Here is a 25,463-nt window from a genome sequence, read left to right on the forward strand (position 1 = left end):
ATTACAAGAGAGAGAGAGAGAGCAGCCTGACTTTTTCACAGATAAGGATAGAGTGTTTCCACAATCTGCAGAGACAGAAGGTAGATGGACTACAAGTCAGTACAGGGCCAAGAGGTGTGGCCTCACTGAAGCCTTGACAGGAGTTAAAATCTAAGCTGTAAAACATTCGGGGCAGAGCAAATCCCAGCTGCAGACTTTGTTTCACTCACACACACGAAGCAGTGAATCGTGTGTTCAACAACAAGCCAGCAACCAAGAGTAGTAGGCCTACCTATCAACCATGAGTAATGTGGCAAACTCTTAGTTGGATTATCCCGACTCAGACAGTCAGGACACATCAATCAATAAAAGTGACGGACTCTGGTCTGTTTCCAAACGCAATACAGCTTCTTGTTTTTGCGACATTTGCTGCGTGTAGCAACACTAAACAAGGCTTTATTTCTTTGTTGACTCTTTGACACGGAGTCATTTTGTGCACTCTGAGATTCCAAGAGGAAACGTAAGGTTGACCGTTGGTTTGCAAAAGTATTCATGCTACCTGAAATGTTTGCACGTTTTTCACATTGCAACCATAGACTCGGTGTGTTTTGGAGGGAATTTCATCTGGAAGTGAAATATAAAGAGTAAGGAAAACGATCCGTGAGTTTCTAAATCACTCACAATTGAAATTTAAAACGTGGCTATGCATTCAACCCCCTTTACTTTGATACCCCTAAATATAACCCAGTGAAGCCAAATATAGTCAGAAATGACCTAATTACTAATTATTAGACACCATTTGTGTGCAATCTCGGTATAAATACAACTGTTTGGAAAGTCTTTAGTGACGTCACCTGCAGCTGTAATTGCAGTGGTTCGGAAATCATTTTCCAGAATTATGACTAATCAACTACACAAGACAGATGTATTTTCTCAGCGTGCTCAGTACTTTTATTTCTTTATTTTTGTAAATATTCTGGCCTTCCCCCTCTCCAGCTTCCACCCAGAGCCTCGTTAGGCTAAAAGTCCTGCAGTTGGGAAAATGTCAGAACTCCATGTGTCCAACGTCAGTGCGCATCTCGTAACAGTCCGCCGGTTCGGAGCAGCGAACGCTCGCGTCCAATCAGGATGGGACAGACACGGAGGACAGCAGGACCCGTAACGTCCCGTCTCTCCTTCCAATGAGAGCAGCCGGCCGCCTGCGCCTCCATCCCCGGCCGCGGCCCTCCCAGTGATGATGTAATGTCATGAATATTGAACCAGGTTGGCTGGAGCTCGGGAGGCGCTCCAGTCAGCATCTCCTCTCTCCTCTCCATCGCCACTACCTGCCCGAGAGTCGATAAAGCGGAACAGAAAAGGTAAGAAATTGATTCCCGGATGACTATTTTCAGAATTAAAGGTTTTGTTTGTTTGTTTTGTTTTGGGGTTTTTTTAAAAAGAAAAGAAAATCTAAGAAAGCACCCAGGTTTTCCATGAATTAGGCAGCAGTAACCGGGATGAAGGACAACGTTGGACTGTTGTCCATATTGTTTTCTGTAGCTGCTGTCAGGCCGGCAACGTGGCTGGTTTGCTGTTGCTTCTCCAAGTATGTGCAACGGAGTTGCGCTGTCTCTTTATTCAGACTCATGTAATGTCGCTCGGTTGATCTGCGCTGAATCAATGGATAAGACAGAAGCTCTTCATTATTAGAGCTTTAAAATACCCCCCCCCCCCCTCTCCCCCTCACACACACACACACACACACACACACACACACACACACACACACACACACACACACAAACTAAATAAATCATGTTCGCAAGGAAATAGACTAAAAACAAAAAAAAAAAGATATTTGTTTTCCCATCAAGTGGCCACTTCTGTTCATCTGCTCCTCCATCCATTCGAGTCGGCTTACTGAGTCATCCGGCATGTAGGATGTGGCGGATAAAATGATGGCTGACAGGAAGCAGCTCCACTCTGATGAGTTGGTGCTTCTTGTCCAGCGTCGAGCTGCTTTGTTTGCCGTCGAATCCGATCGGAGCCGTTTCACTGACATCAGCGCTCTGGTGTCAGGGAAATGGCAGCGAGGTTTAACTGGCTGTCTGCCGCCTCAGGTCAGTGACATTACATCTCCCTCTCTCTGCCCGCTCATTGGGCGCATCTGACGCAAACGTCTAATTACCCGAGCCGCAGCTGATCTCACACAAAAGGCAGGAATCAAACGGGACCCAAAAGGGCTGACTGCATAATCATTGGTGATCACATTGATCCCCCCCGCCCCTCCGTCTTTTGCTGGCAACTTTCCACTAACAAGAGCCCAACCTTATTAACTTCGATTGGGTTCATGGGGAACCATTCTTCTTCTTCTTTCCCTAATTCATTGTTTTCCACAGGGCAAGACAAAGAAACTTGGCAGACATTGGTGGACCTGTAGAGCGATCTCTACAGATTCTCATTAATCTGGACACAGATGGAGAGGGTGGATCCTCCTGAGAATGAACTGATCCTCTGACACCATGATGAACCCATCCTCTGCCGACTCCTTTCGGCAGCCAGACAATAGCAGCCGGAAGCAGGCGCGTTCGTCGTCTCCGGCCGGCGTCAAGGAAACTGGATCTAAAACTGCGCAGAAGGGCAGCGGCTCGGCTAAGCCCGTCACACCAAAGCAAGCGGCAGCAGGAGGGGGAGGAGGCAGAGGTAGTCGAGGTCACTCTCCCGTTTCCACAGGCAGGGAGCGGCCGGCCGGAAGCGCTCCTCCCAGCAGAGGCGCGGCCGCTGTCCAGTCTGCTGGTGCTGAAAGCCCGACACCGAGCAGGCCCGCGGCGGCGCAGGCTACAGAAGACTCCGCCCGCCCCACCGCCGCCGCCGCCGCCGGCGACGCCTCCTCGCCCTCCAGAGCCGATTCGAGCCGCGTTGTCTCCGACCAGCCGTGCGCATCCAAGTCCCCGAAACTGAGGAGCAAAAACCCGAGAGGCGCAGAGTCCGCCTCAGCTGGAGGCGGCGGCAGCAGCACCAGCAGCAATAAGAAGAGCTCTAAAAGCATTGTCGGATGCGGACCCGGTTTCTGGAAAGAGGGATGCTTGCAGTCCGAGCTGATACAGTTTCACTTGAATAAAAGCCTGGGGAAGAAAGGAGCCAAGATGCAGGCGAAGTCCGCATCTCCGCCAGCGTCGGAGCCTGAGCCGGAGCTGTCCCCCGAGCCCGCCGCTCCACAGCCGACTGCACAGCCCGACGAGAGGCTGCAAGACGAAATCGAGAGGCTGGAGGACGAAAATGAAGATTTAAAGGTACATATAGCTAAAGATGCACACACACACACACACACACACACACACACACACACACGAGCCGCAGCATCAGCTACACCTGTTGTATTTGCATGCATGCTGCATGGGCAGCACCGCGCTAGCACTGGCTTATTTTCTATATGTGGGGGGCCTTGTCATTTTTATTTGCTGGATGTAATGATCTAATAAAGCATTGATTCGCTGTTTTCTAGACTGAGATTGAGGAGATGCGGGCAGAGATGGATGAGATGCGGGACACTTTCTATGAAGAGGACGCCTGTCAGCTGCAGGACATGCGCAGAGAGTTGGAGAGGGCCAACAAAAACTGTCGCATCCTCCAATACCGGCTGAAGAAGGCCGAGAGGAAGAGGCTGAGGTTTAATGACGGCGGCCAAGTGGATGGAGAGCTCCTCAGAAGTCTGGAGCAAGACCTGAAGGTAAGTCCGTGGTGCCTGTAATCTGCCCTTATGTATGAAAAACAGCTTTTTGCCCTTAAACTTATACTGTTTATTCATATTTTTGCCAAGTTACACCTGTTTAATGTGACAGATCAACACAAAATAGTGTGTTATTGTAAAGATTGTGGACTGATTTTCACAATTTGTTACAAATTAAACCTTGCAAAGAATCACATGTTTTGTATTTAGCAGCTTTGCTGAGTCACTTCTGGCTACATTAACATTTTGGACTCAAATGTATCGAAGCAGAGTCCTAAACCAGCGCTATCGACCGTGGTCATCAGGGCCCAGTGTCCTGCATGTTTTATTGATTCCCTGCTGTCACACACCACCGGACTTAAATAAACGACCGTTAGCCTGGCGTTTACGAATACATTCAAGGCACTGTGTTTTCGTCCTTCTTGGCCTCTTCCTGCAGGTGGCAAAGGATGTGTCAGTGCGCCTGCACCACGAACTGGAGAATGTCGAGGAGAAGAGGACAAGGACGGAGGAGGAGAACGAGAAGCTGAGGCAGCAGCTGATAGAAGTGGAGGTCACCAAACAGGCCCTGCACAATGAGCTGGAGAAAGCCAAAGAGGTGAGAAAGAAAGTCAAGGCCACGCGTTTGTTCGTTTTTCTACTTCAGTGGGTCGGTCGGTGACGCGGAGGAAAATTAAACTTGATCAAAATCGATTTGGATGGCAACGGAGTGGGAATGGGGAAAGACAGTGTGTAACAGTAAAAAAAAAAAAAATTAATAAATAAAAAGCAGATAAAGGGTGCAATTTCAAGTATGATACACAAAAGTGACAAGGCAGGATGCAGTGAAGGTGGCTAGAAAGAAATGTTTCATACTGTAATAAGCAACTGTAGAGCCCTGAAACTATGCTAGGAATAGGTATGTTGATTTTATTGGTCAAGGATTTATTTCATTTAGCATTTGGTTGAACCATTCATTTAGAACGAATGGTTTAATTATGAATATGTACTATTTACCAATATATATAGTACATATTTATGGCTAACTAAAACTACTTAATTTTTAAAACTTATTTCATAGATTTCTGTGGAAATAATCCCTCCTGAAGAGCGACAAAATGCATGATGGGAGTATAGAAAGTTCATGACCCGTGATTTTGTACTGTAAAGAGAGAACTACACACACTGTACGCTCGAATCGTGGATTTTGTTTAATAAAGTTGGACAAAGGCGAAAATCTGTATGCGTGTTTAAGATCTTTTTAAGGGTGAAACACAACCTTTCACTGGTTTATGGGACTGAATTATGTTTTCAAGGATTTTCAGTAAAGCACAAAACCAAAAATGCATAAAATACGTCAAACTTAAGTAGCATCGCCTGCTTGTTTGTGCATTTTTCTTTTCCAGAAGAACTCCTCTCACTTAATTGTAACAGAACACATTTTTTGACCCCGTAAATTGTTCTTGGGGATGTTTCTGATTGTGTGCTTCAGAAACAGAAAATAAAATCTGAGAAGCCTGATTTATATTGTAAAATTTTGCCTAGTGATAGGAGGTATTAATTGGGGAGAGTTTTTTTTCTGTAAATAAACTTGGTATTGTAAAAATCTGGATTAAATCACCACTTTCAGTTTGAAAACAATATGATATAATTGCCATTGCTTCTGTGTAGCTCTCCCTGAAAAGAAAAGGAAGTAAGGACGCACAGAGAACTGAGAAAAAGATGCCGCAGACGCCCGCTGAGGTGAGTCATGTCTTGTGTTTACTCAACCACTGAGTACTAAACCTCCATGGATATTTTATAGGACGGTCTAAATTGCACAATTCCCAGACAATTAGTAATCCCCTATAAGGTGTTTCACATTTTGTTCCACTGAATCTGCTGTATTCACATTTAACGTGACCAACAAAACAGCATGGTGTAATTGTTCCGCAACGAGAAGAAGGAAGCATTATTTTTAAAAGCTTTTTCCAAATAAAATCAAGTGTGCTGTGCATTTGTATTTTGACCCGAAGTCAACTTTTTCTAGAATCACCAAGCGTTTGGGGTTGTCCGCCTGGAAAGTGAACCTGTAACATTTTCTTATGCCTTTTTCCATCCATCTTTCTGAAAACTCCCTGTCTCTGCTGCAGAAAATAATCCCATAACATCACATTGACTTTACTGTAATGAAAGTTATAGGTGCTTAAGACAAAAAGAAGTCGTAGAAGCCAGAGCAAGTAAAAAGCAACATTACCTTTGTGCAGGAAGAAAATGAGGACCTGAGGTGCCAGCTAGCCTTCATCAAGGAGGAAGCCGTCTTAATGAGAAAAAAGATGGCGAAGATCGACAAAGAGAAGGATCGTCTTGAGCAGGAGCTGCACAAGTACCGCTCCTTCTACGGGGACGTGGACAGCCCGCTGCCCAAAGGCGAGGCCGGGGGGCCTCCCACCACCCGGGAGTCTGAGCTGAAGCTCCGCTTACGCCTGGTGGAGGAAGAGGCAAACATCCTGGGGAGGAAGATTGTGGAGCTGGAGGTGGAGAACAGAGGACTGAAGGCTGAACTGGATGACATGAGAGAGGACAGGTACCCTCATTTCAATCAACACTCTAGATGTTAAAAATGTGATGGGAATTTGAAAAGTGAAGAATTTTATTTGATATTTGAAAGGTTGTCCTTTTGATTTTTTTTTTTATTTTTTAAATAAAGCCAGCACACCTAAACTTATATTTACCTGTTTTTTTTCAGTCTGGCAGCAGCAGGAGGAAATGGCACTGGCGGCGGCGGCCAGCAGAGCAGGGAGCAAGGCGAGGCTTTGTCTGAACTAAGGCAGCAGCTGCAGCTGGTGGAGGATGAAGCAGAACTCCTCCGCAGGAACTTAGCTGATGTAGAAGAAGAAAACAAAAAGGTTTGTTGGGCAGGTTGGTGCTGCCAACTGGTGCTGTTTTACACCAATTAAATCCCAAACCTTCTGCTGTTTCACCAGCCACCTCACCAAAGATTGCATTTATATTTCCTCAGGTAACAAATGAGCTCAATAAGCTCAAATACAAGGCTGGGTCCCATGAGGCCGGATCAAGACATGGAGGAGGTTTGTTTTCTTTTCTAAATGAAAACTACGTTGCACGGCATAAAAAACTTTTCACTTGAAAGTAGGGCTGGGCAATATGGCTGAAAAGCATGTCATGACACAAGCATTTCACATCAGGTGCCGATAATTATTGATTTGTTTTAAAAATATGAATTACTGCCAAACTGGTTATGTGACCTTTCCTGTTTTAGCCACAATTTCTTCTGGAGCTGTTGTATTAATTTTCACCTGAAACTGCTGCTGTGCAAGTTATTCAACAGGTTGTTGCTAGGTAACCAAAGAGGGAGTGAGTTAGTTGATGCCACTCTTTGCTTAGCTGACTTTGAGAGGTTGAGCAGCTAAAGCCTTTCTTCTGCTTACATCCCCCATAATTCTGTTCTGCGAAATTGTTTAACATAATATCCGATGTACTTTCTATTGATATCGATCTCGTGTCTATCACAATATATATTGCTATCGATTTATTGCCCAGCCCTACTTGAGAGATCACTTCCTTGCTATTTACCAGTGTAGCAGTAGGAACGATCCCATATGTCTTCCAATGGCATCATTGAATTATGCTAATGCTTGAAGTTCATTCTCACCTTGACTCGCCTTCAGGTGGGGGTGATCAGGCTAAACTGGAGGCGCTCCAGGAGGAGCTGAAAGCGGCACGCCTGCAGATCAATGAACTGAGCGGCAAAGTCATGCAGCTCCAGTACGAAAACCGCGTGCTGCTCTCCAACATGCAGCGCTACGACCTGGCCTCCCACCTGGGCATCCGCGGCAGCCCTCGGGACAGCGACGCGGAGAGCGACGGGGGCCGGGACGACGACACCCCATCGACCTCCGCCGCTTCCCCTCGCCTCCTCCCGCCGCACCGCAAGCGCGAGGGCCCCGTCGGCGGAGAGAGCGACTCCGACGAGGTGAGAAACCTCCGCTGCCTCACCCCGACGCGCTCCCTTTACTCGCCAGTAGATAGCCGTTTTTTATCCAGAAGCCTGCGGGACCGGCAGCAGATGATAGATATCCGCATCGAGGCCGAGAGGCTGGGCCGGACCATCGACAGGCTGATCGCTGACACCAGCACTATCATCGCTGAGGCCCGAGTGTACGTAACTAACGGGGAGCTGTTTGCCAGGCTGGATGAGGATGAAGAAGGTGGCAGGTAATAAAGAAATCACTAGATTGCATTGTGAAAGCCCTGGATTCAGCTTTTCCACGTTTGCTCTGCAGGATTAGAGAGCATGAGCTGCTGTATCGAATCAATGCCCAGATGAAAGCTTTTAGGAAAGAGCTACAGACCTTCATAGACCGTCTGGATGTCCCCAAGCAGGACGACAAACAGCCAGAAGAACCGCTGTCTGTAAGCCACCGCAGACGAATGCCATCTCTGTTGTTTCCTTGTAGAGTTTTCTCATTCTGATCACCTGCAATCCTGCTCTTCACCCCTTCACATCCACCCAGATGTTTCAACCCATTATTTTGCTCATCCTCATCCTCGTTCTGTTTTCCTCACTCTCTTATGCCACCATTTTCAAACTGGTATTTCTTTTCACCCTGTTCTTTGTTCTGTAAAGCACACGCTCGAGATCTCACAGTTTTCTTTTTCATTTTGCTTGCTACATTACTCATTCAGTTTAAGTTCTGTTCTGCTACGTTCGACGCATCGCATAAGGTCACTAAAGGTACAGGACAGTTCCACTTCCCAACTACAACTGCAATCATCCGTCTACTGCGAAGGCTTGCCGCACCCTGGACGCAGCATAGCTTAGGAGTGATGCTGGAGAGTTAGGTGAGTGTTGTCGCGTATGATTTCACTTTCAAGCACACACTGAAAAACTCGAGCCCACTGTGTTTAACGCAAGCTCTGGGATCGTTGCAAGAAAGGGAAAAAAAAAAGAATCTGTTTACCAAACTGTGAACAGCTTGAAACCACAGTGTGTAGACTGTACTCGGTTTATTTTTATGTAGTTCATCCACTGGGGGGTTTTGAATGGGTCGACAAAACAACAGTTTCTGAGATTTTCCCAACTCGTCTGACATTTGCTGTACATCTGGGTGCGGACAGAGCTATGAGGGAACGGTGCATGCTGAGGTTTGGGTTGCAGCAGCAGTGGTGCGATGCAGTGAAAATGCATCCAGTAACTCCAGCTCATGCCCACAATAACAGTGACGGTTATTGTCAGTGCTACATTTGTAAGGCCCAGGTTTCCTGAAAGCTCCTCTGTGCTGAGTCAGTCAGCTGATGATATGATGTGTAACTCATCGTCTTTTGTAACACAGTAGGTTCAAAACACAAACATACAGACAGACCACACAATTTGTGGGGTCTTCGTGTACTTGTCATTCTTTGTAATGTTCTGCTCAATGTTTCCCTCTGTAAAAAGGTTTTAAAAAATGGCTCTCTTCTTACCACTCTTCCATAAAGGTCATATTTGTGGAGTCCTCTGAAGTCTTCACAAAACAGTTTAATCCAATTTCACACTCCCTATCAATTAATTCAGTGACTTCTGACAGCGACTGGTTACGCCAAACTTTAATTCAGGATATCATCAGATTAAAGGAGGCTGAATTAAAATGGATGCCACACATCTACTTTTTTTTATGTTATTGTTTTACAATTGCAGAACCATGTATCGCTTTCTTTCAACGTCCCAATCATGTGGCACTTTTCATTTGGCTTATCACATGAGATCCAAATATAATGTAATTAACCATGGTTGTATTTTGACAAAATGCAAATAGAGAAAAAGAAAAAAAAATCTATAACTTTGTAAGTCACTGTGCGTTTGTTGAAAGATTCCCTGTGCCGAGTCACTTAGCGGCTGACCTTACGTACAAGAAATTGTCTATTGGTCATTTACAGAAAAAAAAGACAAATATGTCGGCATTGTGTGCAGATTTTTTCAATTTTTTCTTTAATTATTCTATGTGTCCTTCTCTTTTTGCATCACGTTATGGTATTTGTCCATATCTTCAAGGTCACTAAACCTGATGCTACCCCTTGATATCATTTTTGTTTTTTGTGCATTTAAAAAAAAAAACCAAAAAAACATTTTTCCATTCTCATTCTCTAAAAGCTATGCATTTTGTTATGAGAGTACAAGTTCATCATTACAAAAGCTTTCAGCCCTCCACATAGTCAGAGAGACTGGCGTTTTACCTATTTGGATTGGGGGTTTTTGCAGCAATAGACTCTTTAAAAATAGCCACGGGTGGGGTCTGCAGACCCAGCACAAAAATGTGCAGATGGGGGGACTTGTCTGGCCACCAGGATGGGAGGTGGACTCGGTCCTCTTCTTTTATCCCACCGGTGGGATGTTGCACGTCACACACTGTCTTAGGGCCAGCTGTGGGAGGAAGAGGAGGAGAGACACGAGTAGGAGGGAGAAAGGAAGAGAGGAAGGGGAATTTTATTTAATGAAAGCATCATTTTAACTGCAGGCACTCCCCTCTCTGCAGTTGTTTTTAACAGTGCTGTTGCGTCCCGGCCCAGACCACGTTCAAGTGCTTCAGCTGTCCGAAACGTAGCGGGGCAATTGGTGGCTGTTTTTAAATAAGGACGACCACTTCCACATCCCAGAGTCTTGCAGGACGCACGGTAAGGCTGCAAGCAACGTGTGCTTCGTACGAGTGAAGACTTTAGACCGCGAACTTTAAAGGCAGCTAGCTGGTCTGTTGCTTACGAGGTTACGACTCGGATAAGGTGACGGTTATGAACGAATGAATATCGTTTTCATGTAGAGTTGTGTGGCTGTCTGCTCTCTAGATTAATAAACGCCCACCCGTCTTTGCTCTCCTCGTGACAGTCAGCCTCCTCTCAGACTCCAGCTAACAGCAGAAACAAACCCGCGTTGTTTACAGCGACGCTAAAGATAATTTGCTGTGCAAAAGTAGCAGCTTGTTAAACGCTTCCCCTTCTTGGCACTCAAAATGGGTCGTTTGCGGCCTCTTAAAAAGAACCGACGGGCCACATTTGGCCGTCGAAGTTGCCGCGGACGCGGTGCTGGAATTGACTCGTTACCATGGCTACGGCGCAAGGTGGCGACGTAATTAAAAGTCTCCGGTGTTGATTAACGGGCTCGTCTTCTTCCGCTGTCGCCTCTAGGCGTCGTTCAGCCTCGGGGAGAGAGAGAGAGAGAGAGAGAAAAAACAACTCCTGGTTACAGAGGGGTAAAAATACTCTCCGCTGCTCTTACATCAGAAGCACTCCGTGGTATTTTTGGGAGCTTCTCCTTTTTGCCTCGGAGTGTTTACCGGGCGCCTGTCGCTCGTTCTTGGCTAGAACGCGCAAGAGAAAAGCAGCGCAGGTGGACAACCGAGAGCGGGTCTGTAAAGGACACGGACTGAGTGAAAGTGGGGGACCGCAATGGGATCTTGACCTCATCTTTGTGAAGACATGGAGACGGCTGAAGCATCCCGTCCCGTCCAGAGTGTCCCTGCGACGGTGACCAGGGGTGAAGCTGTGCGCCCGAGGCGGGATTTGGCCGGGTGTGGATAACTGCTAAAAGTTACTCAAGTTGATGTTGATGAAGGAGTCAGTGAACTGATCAAAACTTTTCAGAGCAGAAATGGCTGCTTACAACATCGTTTGGTGACTTTCCATTGCTTATTTGAGTGTTATATGTGCATGCATTTGAGAGATGTGGAGCGCCTTTATGAATGGCGCAGGGCTGCAGGGAGGCGGCGGCGGCGGGGGCTATGTGCAGTCCCAGGGGTGGGAGTTTGTGCCTCGCTCCAGGATTGAGAAGGCTGACAGGGGCCGGGGCAAAAACCGCAGCCCGCTAAGGAGGATCTCCTCCCCGCCCACCGTTTTCAGCCACATCCAGGAGCCCCCGATCGGCGCTTCGCAAACTGCAGGAGAGGGAGGGGCAGGGACCCAGCAGCTCGAGGTCCTCAGGGGACAAATGTGGCCGGGCCCCGAACCCCAGCAGCAGCAGCAGCAGCAGCAGCAAATGCAGAACATACGGCTTAAAAAGAAACTAGAGGATCTGAAAAAGCGACACGTTCAGGATAAAGAAGAATGGATGCGAGAGAAGGAGTCCTTATTGAGACAAGTTGCTGACATCCAAGTAATAGACTAAAAGCAATAATTTATTCAGCATGTCTGTACCAATATTTACCAAGGAGTTGTTTTTTTAAGTATGGCTCCCCACTCAGGGCACCTCTCTAAAAAAAAGCTTTGCCACAAGCTTTTCTATTTCCTATTGCTCATTAAAAGTCCAGTCAGTGGCAAATAGGTAAGCGGTGGTGCTAACTGTAGCAACTGAGGAGAGCAAATTGGCTTTTACAAGCATATGATATCCAACCAACATAAAAAGCAGTTTTATAGTCTTTGAAACATCATAGTCCTGCATTTGACCACCTCTGGATAAAAATCTAAAACGTGTCATCTGATCAAACCTGAACTGGGTTTTTTTTGTTCATGAACGGAAGTCAACTAAAAATTTATCAATTGGTTCGTAATATGCGGAAAAACCTTTATTCTATTTGTGCTCTCAAAAGGGAGCACTTTCAATGTTTTATCATAAGGTTTACATTAGATCAAAAAGTGAAGCATCAAAACATCAAACTAAATGTTTTAGATAAGTATTAGAATATATATATATATATATATATATATATATATATATACACACATGCATACACACACACGACACTAAAGGACTTGCTCAGAGTCATGTCCACACAAGAACCACCACTTCCTGGTCTTTTGGAGCGTCAAATTCAGAATTTTAGAAGGTCAAACATGTGATCCACGTTTAACAAAAAAGCGGGATGCCGTCTGTGTATCAACGCAGGGTGGGGAGAACAGGAGGATTCTGCTGGACCTGAAGACGGTTCTGGAGGAGGTGCAGGCTGAGGTGAAGAAAGAGGAGGAGAAGAGGAGCGAGCTCCAGCTGCAGTACACCAGAGACAGATGTGCCTGGGAGCTTGAGAAAGCTGAGCTCAAATGCAGGATTGCACAGGTGAGAGATGACCGGCCCCGATAATCAGACTGTAGATTGTGTTATGCACATTCAGTTCTCTGCATGCTGAAAGTGTTTGAACATCTGCACGTACACACGCGTCTCCGTACAGCAATATTTCATGTGTAGATTTTCAGCTACATGTGTGGCTGGTTGGCCATTTCATCTAGTAATCCAACTGGAATTGCCAAGTCAGTATGCTATGGCCTCTATCCAAGTTTAGACAAAAGGTTTTCACTCCTGGGACATACTCTGTTAAACCCTGCTTAGAAAGACATTGATACTTTTAGCAGCTAGCCCTAAGGAATATATATACTAGCCTACTTAGGTGGACAGCTACTGGCAGAAATACTGAGGGTTTAAGGGTTTGCATGTCAAAGAAAAGCCAAATACGCTTCTCTTGAAAAAGTGCTTTTTTTCTCTTCAAGGTACTGCAGCTTTAGGGATTTAGCTCCTTTACAGATAGGATCAGAAATGGGATTTATTTGACTGCTGCAAGTCCAAAACTGATTGGACTTTTCAGCCTTTAGACAAAGAAAAACAAACTTTTAAGCCAACAAATTCTCATTTATTAATTTGTACATTTAGACTGCTTCGCTGTACTTGTTGTATACTTTCTCTATATTGTCTGTCAGTTGAGCCTGGTGTGATTTGTATCAAAGACTTGAAACGGATTCTTTGAATCCCTTCTTTGAATCTAGAACCAGAAAGAAAAAGTTGAGAATAGTGGTTCAATAATCCTGTAGGCTAGTCGTGTGAAACCATTGATGATGAGATAACAGATAATATTCTAGCGTTGCTAGAACACATAAAAATCACAATCCTCATCTATGTTTGTGTTGTTTTGTGTTAGAAACCGCTCACATCTAGCTTTTATTCTTAAGATTCTGTAAATAGAGCATGGAAATGTGACTTGGAGTGTGGCCAGGCAGAGCAGGATTAGTCCCATTGTAAGACTTGTTTTGTCTGGATGCCATGTCCAACCACAGATGACACTTTCGCCTGCATATGTACTAAGTGATAAGCTGAGTCTTTTTATGAGGTTTAGAAAACAATGCCAGGAATTTGAAGTTATACTCAAGACAACTATAAATTTACACAAGTAGACTTTACACACTAGCACTCAGCTCGTCTTAAAGATTTTGTAGATAGGCACAGAGAAATGAAACAACATCCAGCTTGATCCAACCTGAGAGATATAAAGATTTCTACAATATTTCAGGACTGTTCTGTGGTTAATTCAGGCTGTGAGAGAGAGCAAAACTTTAAGCAGACAACGGAAAGGCTGAACAGTATACAGCAAAGTTAGTCTATTTTTATTTTCTATACACCACTTTATAAAATAGAAAAAAAACAGTTTTTGAATGCTGTTCTGATGCCTTCTTGAGGTACAATTATTATAGAGAAATCAGAATAATGAAAAAATTTAATAAGCCAGTTTGAAAAAAGACTTTAAAAAATGGAGATCACAAACTGGCTACAGACATCTGATGGGTGGATCTCAAATATTGTATCATATAATATTCATCGTCCAACACTCCAGACTCCTTAAAAATAGATAATTTTTAAAAATCTTTTCTGATCAACTTACTTTGAGATGTTTTTGATTTGTCGATGAAAAAACACAAAAAATACTTCATAAAGTAAACAACCACATTCAAAACATACTACTTATATAGTTACTTTCAATTAAAAGATGAACAGTTGAAGATGCAAGAACCTGTCATTTTTCACATGTTGGTGTTACTGCACCAGCAAAGCTGAGAGTCTATATTTAGCTTCTGTGGAGGGAAAAGTGCAGGTGTTAAACAGCTAACGTGCTAGGGGCAGTTTGAGTGTTAGCACTAATTGTCATCCAGAATAGTACCGAGTTATGAAGTAATAGAGGAAAATTGTAGTGGGTTTCGCTGAAGTGCAGCCCTTTAGTCCAATCATCTGAGTCATGCAGACAAGGCAGGCTGAATTGAGCTCCTTTGAATAATTTTCTCTAATGATGCCGTTTGCATTCTGGCCAGCTAGAGCTGCTCGCTTTTATTCCTTTTTTTTTTCTTCAATTCGACTTCGGATAAGTGTCGGAAAGTTTAGGAACACCAGATTCACTTAAAGTGAAACGTTTTAAGTGTTTGTTATCCAAGCTCTTACAGGAATGGCATCTGGACAATGTCACAATGAAACGTCTAGAAGTTAAATATCACATTATCACTTAAATTAGCCAACGCTGTTTACCCCCACGTATGCGGCCTGAATTTGAATGCGTGGATTCCCTTTTGGACACGTCCAGCACCAAATACCAAGAAAGCATCCAAGCTCTCTGGCTTCAGCTCAGGCCCAGTATTTCCAGGCATGTTTCTCCATGTGACTCTGATTTATGAATACTGCTGGCAGCTAGGATACATCTCATTCCGCCTTAGCAGTCAGCTCCCCTTCCTCTCTTTACCTCGGCATCCCCCTCCCACCTCCTCTCAGAATGTGACATTGTACAGGGCTGGGTGTCCGCTATTAATAGTGGGTCACCCTGGTGACACAGTTACCTTTATAAACCCTGTGGCACTCAGAGGAGCCCAGGCTGGCTTTGAGTGTGCAGAGGTTGCTCTCTAAACTGACTCAGTGTAAAGTGTTGATGTGTAAATACCTGAGCGTCTCTCCAGGAGCTTTGTCGGGATTTTCACAATCTGTTCCCTGGACATCTTTAGGGGACGAACCAACTTTCCTGTTCCAGTCATTTAAAACCGAGATTGTTTCTTTAATGCGAGTCCAAGCATCTTGTTTTTGCATCTCGAGCCATGTTTACATTCGAAAGTTTATATAGATTGCGGACAGCAACCGTCGTCGTCCGTCTCTAATTGCGGAGGCCTCTGAGAAAAGCCGCGAGCAGACAGAAGATGTTGACTTGTTTTTCTACACCATAATTTCTTGACCCCGGGCCACAGTCAGAAATAGCAGCATGGAGAAAGGCTTTGGTTGGTGTCTGTGGCGGAACACAGAAATAACACGCTCTGGCAGGCGCGTACGCAAAAGCTGCGTCCACCTCACTCGCACAGAGGGAACACATCAACGTACAGAGGCGTTGTCTTGGGAATTCTTCCAGTTCCGATCCCAACATTTTTCCAATTTTTTTAAACTAGCAGCAAAACTTCATACATACCACAGAATGTACAAAGTGTGCACTGAAATACACAATCATTTCAGGTCTTCAAAATAGTATATTGGCTTGTTTACATAATTCTATGTAAAATTCATTCCAAGCATTAGTTTAAGTGCAGATAGTTTTTCAAAGAGTGCCCTACAAAAGTATTCACACTCCTTGTACCTTTCCACATTTTTTCGCGTTAAAAATCACAAACCACAATGTTTTTTTGTTTTTTTTGGAATTGCATAGTAGACTAACACAGTGGTGATAGCATATAGGTGTAAAGTTGTAAACCGGGAAAGTAAGGACTAATTTTTTACTTTTTTCAACAAATAAAAATTTGAAAAGTATGAAATCTGTCTCTCTGTCTCTGGCTAGACAGCTAGCTATCTATCGAGCTAGCTATTCTGTTAAGAAGAATAAACAAAATTGTTTACTGTCTAACACTGCAATGTTTGTAGATTTGCATTTTAGTTGCCGAGAATGTAGTTTTTTAACAATATTGACTCAAGAGGAGCTGAACAAAATACGCTTGATAAGTGCTTTCTTTGTGAAAGCCATCTATCATTTTCCTTTTATGTTATAATAATATACTATTTCATCATGATTTAACATAAAATTCTAACAAAATATACATTTTTAGTAGTAACACGTGTAACTTATGTAATAATATGGCATGTTTCCCACTTGGCAGGACTTTATTTTACTCTAAGACCAAAGATTTCAGGGAAAAATCCCAGGTTGTTTAAAAACATGTAAAATCTCTCTAACCTAACCAATTAAACAGTTTACAGTTTAATAGAGTGGTGCATCAGCAGCAATAAAAAAGTTTGGTCCTCATTTGCACACAGAGATCATCTGTATGTCACAAATCGTTGTTTTTCTTGAAAGCTTAAATTAGGTCACATCTGCAGACATATGCTGCCCGGCCTCAATCTACCATTTCCTGCCCTGTATCCTGTGCTGAAGCACCATAGAAAATAAACTTGAACTTTGCATCTCTGAACCATCTGTGCGAGTTCTAACAGGATACACTCAGTGTTCAATCTGTCTCCTTCTTCCCTCCTGTAAACCCACTCACACTCGTCCCTGTGGTACATTATTTCTCCACTTTCCCCACCTTCGCTTCCTGCCGCTCCTTCATTCCTCCAATTCCACCTTCAACAAATTCTCCCACCACCGTCCCTACATGCCTTATCATCTGGCTCTCATTTTTTGGTCCCCAACTGTAATATCCCATTATTCTCTATTCTGTTTCTACCTTTTTTTTTTTCCTTGCCATCCTGCTCTCCAAGCTGGAAGCTAGAGAAGCCAGAGGATTAGGGAGCGGAGGCCTCCAGTTGGCTGCGGGTCTCGGATCGGTGACGTCACAGAGTCCCCGCGAATCGAACAGCGAGACCTCGATGCTCCGCCGGGAGAGGGAAGAGCAGCGGAGGATCCTGGCCGACACGCACTCTACAGCCATGGACCTGCGCTGTCGTCTGGATCACAACGAGAGGGACTGGCTAAGAGAGAAGGCCGAGCTGCTAGAAAGGTTCGATGTGGAGAGGAGAGAGTGGGAGTGCCAGCTGAAGGATATGCAGAAGAAAATAGAAGAGGTGAGATGCTCTGACAGTACACTTGTAAGATGGTTAACTAATGTAAGACAAGAGCATGAAGAAAAATGCTCTAAAGTCCTGATTTACATTTATAAAGAGTTCTGTTTAATCAATGCATTTTAAACTTTCCGTCAGTCTTGAAGATGTTTCTATGCCTTGAGAGGCCTGCATTTTGTAACAATACTCCTACTCGTCCTGTTCAACATCAGCCCTGTCAAAACCATTTTTGATCAGTGACACTGCAGCGATTAAAGAGCGGAAAGAGACAGCGGAGTGAACAGTTGTTATTTCCTTTTATCTGTGAAGAGAGATTGAAGCTGTCTACAGTACAGCTTGGGTTTACATAACATAGCCTTTAACTTTAAAGTCTTTTAAAATGATTTTCATTTTTCTTGCACAACTATAGCTCTGACTGTGAGCAGCGGATTCATCATGTTAGCTAAACATAAATCATCTCTACTCCCAGTATTTGACTATAAATCTGTTGTCTTTATAGAAACCAGAAGATGACAATTTGATAACTAGGAAGCTGAAAATACATTGAGTAATTAGACTCAGTCATCAGTCTGTTCATCACCACATATCCACAAAGATTTATATGTTTATAAGGTTAAATGCAGCCTCGTTGAGGAAGTTCAGCTTGTGTAGGTTGGCACAGAAAGAAATTTAAACCTAATTTCCCTAAAATCTCTTATGTTTGCTGCATTTTTACTGTATTATTTGTAACTTTTTGCAGCATAAAGTAGGATTTTTTGTAGGCATGCACAGAAATAAAAAAAAAAAAACATCTACCAATGTCGATATCTGATGATATTATTGTTATGGTCAAATACAGATAAATTATATGTGTATGTATATATAAGGCTCATAATACCAACGTTGGTGCCGATATGTATGCATCCCTAATTTTGTATCATCTATTTTTCTCTTTTGTGTTTCCAGCTGTACTGCGAGGTGAGATCCAGTCGAGGGGGTCCGGCCCTGGACAGCATGAAGCAGGACGACGACGCGGTGCACCGACTCAGCATGCGCTCCACCAGCACGGGCTCCAGCCTGCTCAGCGACAACTCCCGGTCGGACCTGCTCAGTAGCAGCACTCCGTCAGAACCAACCAGAAACCCACCTTCACCTGGATTAGGTTTGAACAGAAACATCAGCACCGACGGCGACAGCCCGTGTGGATTTAACGTGGATGTGCGGTTCAGTCAGAGCGATCCCTTACAACCCGAGCTTCTGGTTGAAACTAGATCCAGAGAAACCTGGAAGCAAGACTCATTGGGTGATAATAAGAAAGCTGGAGGTATCCCAGAGCTGGAGGCTTTTTACTGTGGAGCGCCGGATAGTGGGACGCCACAGGAATACGTTTCCATAGGGAGTGATGAAGGTCTCCAAGGAATTCCTCCGGAGAGTCCTCTCTGGGCCAGACTGAGTTATGGGAGTGACAAGAAGAAGAATACGACTGCTCTCAATGCTGTGAGTGTTTAAAGCTGATTTTCAACATGTGTTTGTTGATATCAGGACACTATTTGTGTAGTATTTATTACTTCTCAATTACAAAACGTTAATCTTGTCTCATTCTCTTTCTGTTTGTTGTGTCTTTCTTTCTCAGGCTCTAAAGGAAATAGCCCGCGTTAGCGAGGAGCTTTGTAGCTACCAAGACGAGATCAGGAAAAAGAGCGGAGATAAGAGGTGAAGTCCTTTTTGCAACCATCGTGATAACCAGAATCTGACGAGGCTGACATAACAGGCACAATTAATACCATACGTGCCTCACTGTTGGAGAAAGGCAAATTTTATGTAGATTTTAATAAGTCCACAACTTGTACTTGAAACCAGATGTTTGCACAAAAAAGACACTTTTTTTCACTTGATGACAATAAATCAAACTAAACTAGGACAGCCAGAATTGCTTTTTTTCTTTCTTTAAAATTTTAAGTGTACCGTATCTGAAATTTGACGTGCACTTATTTATCTCGCTTTATTGTGGCATTTAGCAAAACAAATAATCTCTCAACTGACCTAAAACAGGAAATATTTGGTCTGATTTAATGTTTGACTGAGGAAAAAGAAGATATGTGTCATTTTTTTACTGCATAGTGTATGTTAATATTTAGTTTCAGTTGTTGGGATTTCTCAGGTTTGAATTATAAGGAAAAGTGAAAATAGAATGATTTTCTTTTTCTTTTTTTACCAAACTATTTGCTGTTTCATTGCCTAAATGCTGCATGTGTCTATTCGTCCTTCTTTTAGTTTTTTCCTTAATTAGTAAATCAAGTAAATTCATAGTGAAGACTTGTATTTGTACTTTAAAAATGCACCAAAATGCTTAGGCTGAGTCTGGAAAAGAATGGAATCTGCACATGGAAAACTTTAATTCTTGCTTGTAAAGAAGTGAAATTAGACAATGCCATAATGGTGGGTAAACGTTGCTTCCTAATTTCTTCTAGGAACCAATCCGAATCCTTGTGTCCATCTGAGGGATGTGAAAAAAGCTTTCTGCAGGTAGAAGAGGCTCCTTGCGACCTTAGCCAGATCTACGATGACCTCCGGGCTCTGCAGCGAGAAAACTGGATCATGTTGTCACCAGAAAGCACCTGGAGAGCCAACAGAAGTTCAAGCGACACCTGGATGACAAACACCTCTGATCAGTATCGCTACAGAGACGCAGAGACAAGTCCTGAAGAATCCTCTGACATGGAGACGGCGGCTCCACCCATTCCTCCTCGTACTTCCTCCTGGAACCTAAACTCCTCTAATCCAGACACAGAACTGCACATCCCAGAGTCCCCTATGGCAACAATGAGGAAGTGCCATAGCCCCTCTGTTCTGTTGGACAGAAAATGTAACAGCCCATCCATTGTCAGGAAGTTTGAGGCCATGCTTCAGGAAAATGAGGGAAAAGTCTTTAAAGACGGCATGCTAACATCCTGCTCTATACCTTCCAACTCCATCTGCAACACGGGCTGCTGCCACAATCGCTGGTCCTGTGACGCCAGCAAGTTGACCCACAATAAACAGTTGACGTACGGGACCGTCCAGAAAAGCTTCTCCGAGGTCAACATATTGACTGCTGGGAAAGATCTGTGCCCAGAGAAAAACTCTGATGTTGGAAAGGTCCAAGTGTTTCCAGTTATCCAGGAATTCCCTGTGGATTCGGTCTCACAAGGAATCCAGTCTCTTAGTCCCAGCCTCCAGGGCTCCAGAAGAAACCTGATGCTGGAGCGAAAAACAGCCGAGTTCAACAGAACTTTGTTTCAGGCTGAGATGGGCCGGGGCGTGGATGTACAAGAGACCTGTTTTGAGGAATGCCAACCAGTGTTTGGAACATCAAGCCACATATTACCACCCAAGGACGCTACAACTCCATCCATGTGCCCTGATGTTTCCACTGACATCACAGATTCATATTTTAAAGCGTCACCATCACCCTCTATCGCAACTTCTACCAAACAGAACACTGAATCGGAGCCAGTGCAGATGAGGTGCGCTTCCAAAGAAACACCTTCCGTCCTCTCACTGGAAGAGCCACATCCTGGATTCAAGGACGCTCCAAAACCCTCCCAGAGTGAGGTGAAGCACAAACTGCAAAAAACAGGCAGCTTCTCCAGGAAATCCCAACAAAGAGCAACCCACGAGCCTCCTTCGTCTGTGATCACCCAGCCAGATGAATCTGTGGAGAGTTCCAATTCTAACAGGGAAAATCCCCACGAAACAAAACCTCAGCCGGCCAGAGGCAGCGTCTCCCCGCTTCAGCCGTCTGTCGAGAGCAAGAAAAGACATGTGGCGCAGCCAAGACAGAGGTCAGACTCTCCTCACCAGCCCGACTCCTCCAGACCCATCCCTCGCATCATGAACGAACATCCGTGGAAGCCTCTCACCCTCGCTGCGTACCCTCGACCAGAGGGTTCCAGATCCAACTACGGCGCCGTGGAAAGGATTCTGAAAAACTACGAGAGCGCCGCACGAGCGCAGCAGAACGAGATGGTTTCCAACCCCACAGAACTGGACATGCTGGACATGGACCCTCTGCCTTTAAGTCCCACTCTGAGACACATGCACCCATTACCCACTGCACAGGTCAGCCTCCACAGCATCAATGAGGTGCAGCTGAAAGTGCAGGTGAGTCAAGCCTTGCCCTTTCTTAGCTGCACAGTTCAGTGCTGAGGTATTTCAGTTTGTACATAGATTAAAACTAAAACATGAAATCATGCATAACATTATGTCCACCTGCCAAATAGTGTGTTGCCACTGGGCTTCAACTTATTATTTTAGTAATCGAGTGTTTGATCAACTATTCTGCTGATTAATCGATTAATCAGATTATAAAAATCGGCACATTCTGCAGATTTTTCATTTAAACCTTTTTTATACATTGGAAATACATTAAACGATGCAAATAAACATATTTAACATATTTTTATAAACATGTTTTTATTCGTATGAAAAGGAACATTTTATTGCCTAAAAATGCAATAACGTGGAATTCCTTTAGCATAAGATTGATCAGGTCTTTCTACTTGACTTACCAATACCAGGTAGAGCTAATATGTTACTTTTTTGAATTAACCAATTAATTGGATTGCAAAAGATCCTTAATATGAGATTTATTTAACAGAATTTGAACCAGATGAAACTAAAACTGCCACTTGAGGAGTTCTGGCAAGAACATATTTACAGATGAGGAAAGTATTTTTTTAAATCATAAATGCAAAATGTAATTTTTTTTTGTACCATTTAAGCTTAATTACTGCTCTGCTTAGGTTCTTTCAACAAATGGCCTTTTTTGAGACTGCATACTCCAGTTAACAATTAATCGACTACTAAATTAGTTGATGATTATTTCAATAATCAATGAGTCACGGTTAATCATTCCAGCCTTAGCTGCCACTTCCCCTTTTTGTAGCCGTAACAGCCCTGACCCATCAAGGCATGATCTCCACCAGACCCCTGAAGGTGTGCTGTGGTCTCCAGCACCAACTTGCCAGCAGCTGATTCTGTCCTGTAAAATGCGACCATACAACTCAGGGATGGGATCTTTGAAATGAAAACCTCTATTACTAAATATTTATTTGTAAATATTTACTTCTACTTCAGAGAAGAAAGCACACACACACACAAAAAAATCAATTAAAATTGGAAATCGGATTTGATATGGAAAAAGTTTTAGATTTTAATTTAAGACATATCGCCCAGCTCTGGTATGGAAGGACACAAGTCTTTCCGGACAACCTTCCTGTCAGTGGTTATAACGTTATGCCTGATCACTGTTCAGTGAGACTATGTCCTCAAAGCTTGCTGTGTCAGTGGACATGGAGGATCTTATGCATTGCTTTTTGTTCCAACACTTTGTTAAACAGTAAGTAATTGCCCTCGACAGAGGCCGGCTCTTGTGGGAATGTTGTTTATTTCTGGTATGTGCTAAGAGATAAAAGCAGGCCAGAGCCTCCATTATAATCTGGGCTTCTGGGCCACTCCATTGCCGAAAGGCTCCTGAGGAGCTGACAGTGAAACGTAGAACCAGGGAGGGGACCGGCAGCCCGCACCAGCCTGATGTTGGATTCTAAGTCCTTCCAGAAGGCCCCGGTGATTTCTGGCCGTTGTGCGGTAATTACTAAAGTATCTGCAAGAAGCCGGCTGACTAACTGGCCTTGGCAGACCACAAAAATGAGAATGCTGAAGTAATTACGTTGCTTTAAAGTCATGCTAATCTTAAAGATGTTGTGGGAGTCATTATGAGGGCAGCTTCGAGAACCTCATGAAAAGAATGAAATAGGAAGGACCACATTAGTCGAACTGTCAGAGATTAAACGTTGGTGATTCAGAAGAGTTGGCGAAGGGAAGAAGTGCCTCACATGTCAGCTATCTTGACTTCAAATGTTTTTTTTTTCCCTCTTAGGGATGAAATCAGTCAGAGCTACTAGTGTGACCTTTACGCAGGAGCATGCCCATGTGTTTAGAGTTCCTGTTTGAAATATGCCCGTTATTTTCCCCAGGCTCAAGAAGACAACCGCTGGAACACGTGAAACGATGTTAAGTAACTGAGTGCGTCAGCTTGGATGCAGACGGAACAGCGGGATAATCCTAAATGTTAACTCTGCTGCCTCTCTACAGGAAGACGAAGAGTCCTCGGTCACGCCTCCCTCCGTCCACAAGAACTTTTCGAGGCCCGCCCGTCCTGCCAACCGTCGCCTCCCGTCCAGATGGGCCAGCCGTTCCTCCACGTCGTCCTCCTCTCCCTCATCCTCTCCGTGCACCACGCCCGTCGTCCCTGCTTCCTTTCCTCTCCAGAAACACTCTTCCTCCTTCACTTACACGCACAGCTTTCACCTAGAGACCGTCATCATTTGAAACTCCACGTTGTTGTGTTTCGGAACCAACCAGAAGCCTTCGCTGACAAACTCCGAAGATTTTATCCTCTCTTTTTTTCTCTTGTATACACCAAATCAATACGAAAGACAGAAAATTTATTCTGAATGTATTCATCGACAAACTGTGTTTGTGGCATCCTGTGAAACATACCTGAGCGAGGAAGGCGAATAACTCCAAACGGCTACAAGTACTGTCATTATGGCCCAAGCTAACCTGCCAGGCGCGACGGACAGCATCTGAATGAATATTCTGCTCAGGTCTGGATTCCTGCGTTGACCACTAGCGTAGCTTTACAGATCTACTAATAGCAGCTTTTCACTCATTTTTCTCTCATACAGACTGGATTTGCAACCTGAAAATAAAGACTCTAGTTTCCATTAAAATGTATGCTATATGCATCACTACGTCCAGCTCATGGAGAGATGGAGCAAAGATTTATCTGCGCATGACTTCCCTACCATAAAGTACCCTGCAGCACATGACTGGACTGTACCTTGACTGTGACCAGAATATTTTGTTTTTCATTGAAGTTTGACTTTATGTTTATTATTGTGAAGCAAAAAAAACAACAAAAAAACAAAACATATTTACTTTTAGTAAGAGCTGCATAAAAATTGACCTTTTTTAATATGTACCAAAGGCTGGTTTCTTGTGCATTTTCTTGATTTTTAAGTGCATTGTTTGGAATAAAATGTCTTTTTTTTTTTGCCATAGCTAACATTTTTTTAAGGTTTGTGTGTAAACTGTATTTACAAGTCAGATTTTTTGCATAACACATGCTCCTAAAAAGACATAGCAAAGCCTTTTTTTTTTACTCTGAATAACTAAAGGCTCATCTTTGAGGATGTTACTCTGCTCAGTAGTGTTTTTTTTATGGCTGAAAGGTGGTGAAACACGATGCCTTTGCTCTTGGTTTTGTATAATAAACAATATTCCAAAAATGCCTCAGCTTGACGTTTTTCACATTTCATCATGTTAAAACCACAAAACATTAATGTACTTTATCTATGATTTTAAGCAGAAGACTGAAATAAAGTAGGACCTAGCTGGGAACTTGAAAAAAACTGATTTGTGGTTTTCACTCTAAGAAAAAAAAAAAAAAAGATCTGAAAAGTGTGGCTTGAGTGAACATTTGTAATCCCACCTTTCAGTGCAGTGACAGCTGCGGATATTTGGAGTCATCTAGAAACTGAAATGTCTGCCTACATAAAAGCTTGTGGTTGCAATTCGGAGGAAGTTGAAGGAGTTTGGATGCTTGGAGAAGATGCTGAGTTGCTATGTAATGTTTTGTAGTTCTACCTAAAAGTGTAATAATCAATAGCCTGAGATTTAATTATTAATGTCACTTGAGGTCTACGTACTATGCTGACAGCAGAGGTGCACTGCTCCCTCACTCCTAAACTTTGCAACTTTCACATAAATATTCCCGTTAAACTCAGATGATTTGTATGTGACACTGCAGTCGACAAACTGAAGCACCAGAACCAAACGACTGTCTGGCTTCCTTTGCTCTTTTACCAACTTGCAGATGTCTTCGGTGACACCCTGACCTGCTCCTCTAAGTAATATCTGCACAGTGACGAAAGGAACTAAAATATGGAAGAAAAAAAAAAACCCTAACATTTTTAAACCAGCATATGATTTGATAAATCATCACTTTGCTTTCTTTATTACATT

General features: G+C 43.7%; 1 protein-coding gene across 7 annotated transcripts; it reads left to right on the top strand.

The window, feature by feature from the left end:
- mtcl3 (MTCL family member 3) lies at positions 1–24,729 on the top strand. 7 transcript variants are annotated; one of them, XM_028013459.1, is made up of 12 exons: positions 2–1,337; positions 2,358–3,251; positions 3,464–3,688; positions 4,128–4,286; positions 5,339–5,410; positions 5,914–6,233; positions 6,396–6,555; positions 6,669–6,738; positions 7,339–7,885; positions 7,954–8,083; positions 8,185–8,512; positions 12,522–12,649. In XM_028013459.1, the coding sequence occupies exons 2-11, from the start codon at positions 2,481–2,483 to the stop codon at positions 8,293–8,295; spliced, it is 2,565 nt and encodes an 854-aa protein (XP_027869260.1). In that variant the 5' UTR covers positions 2–1,337; positions 2,358–2,480; the 3' UTR covers positions 8,296–8,512; positions 12,522–12,649. The 7 variants fall into 7 exon arrangements, with proteins under 7 accessions (XP_027869262.1, XP_027869260.1, XP_027869261.1 ...); XM_028013461.1 differs by lacking the exons at positions 8,185–8,512; positions 12,522–12,649 and having other exon boundaries at positions 1–1,337; positions 7,339–7,643; positions 7,715–7,885; positions 7,954–8,069; XM_028013460.1 differs by lacking the exon at positions 2–1,337 and having other exon boundaries at positions 1,757–3,251.
- Positions 24,730–25,463: the final 734 nt, after the last annotated feature.

This window comes from Xiphophorus couchianus, chromosome 3, assembly GCF_001444195.1.
Source record: "Xiphophorus couchianus chromosome 3, X_couchianus-1.0, whole genome shotgun sequence".
Classification (NCBI taxonomy): domain Eukaryota; kingdom Metazoa; phylum Chordata; class Actinopteri; order Cyprinodontiformes; family Poeciliidae; genus Xiphophorus; species Xiphophorus couchianus.

Coding starts and splice junctions, on each gene's coding strand:
- mtcl3 (XM_028013454.1), top strand. CDS start 11,364: ATGTGGAGCGCCTTTATGAATGGCGCAGGGCTGCAGGGAGGCGGCGGC. Junction 12,690..17,114: donor TCAAATGCAGGATTGCACAG/GTGAGAGATGAC, acceptor CTGCTCTCCAAG/CTGGAAGCTAGAGAAGCCAG. Junction 19,107..19,864: donor AAAAAGAGCGGAGATAAGAG/GTGAAGTCCTTT, acceptor AATTTCTTCTAG/GAACCAATCCGAATCCTTGT.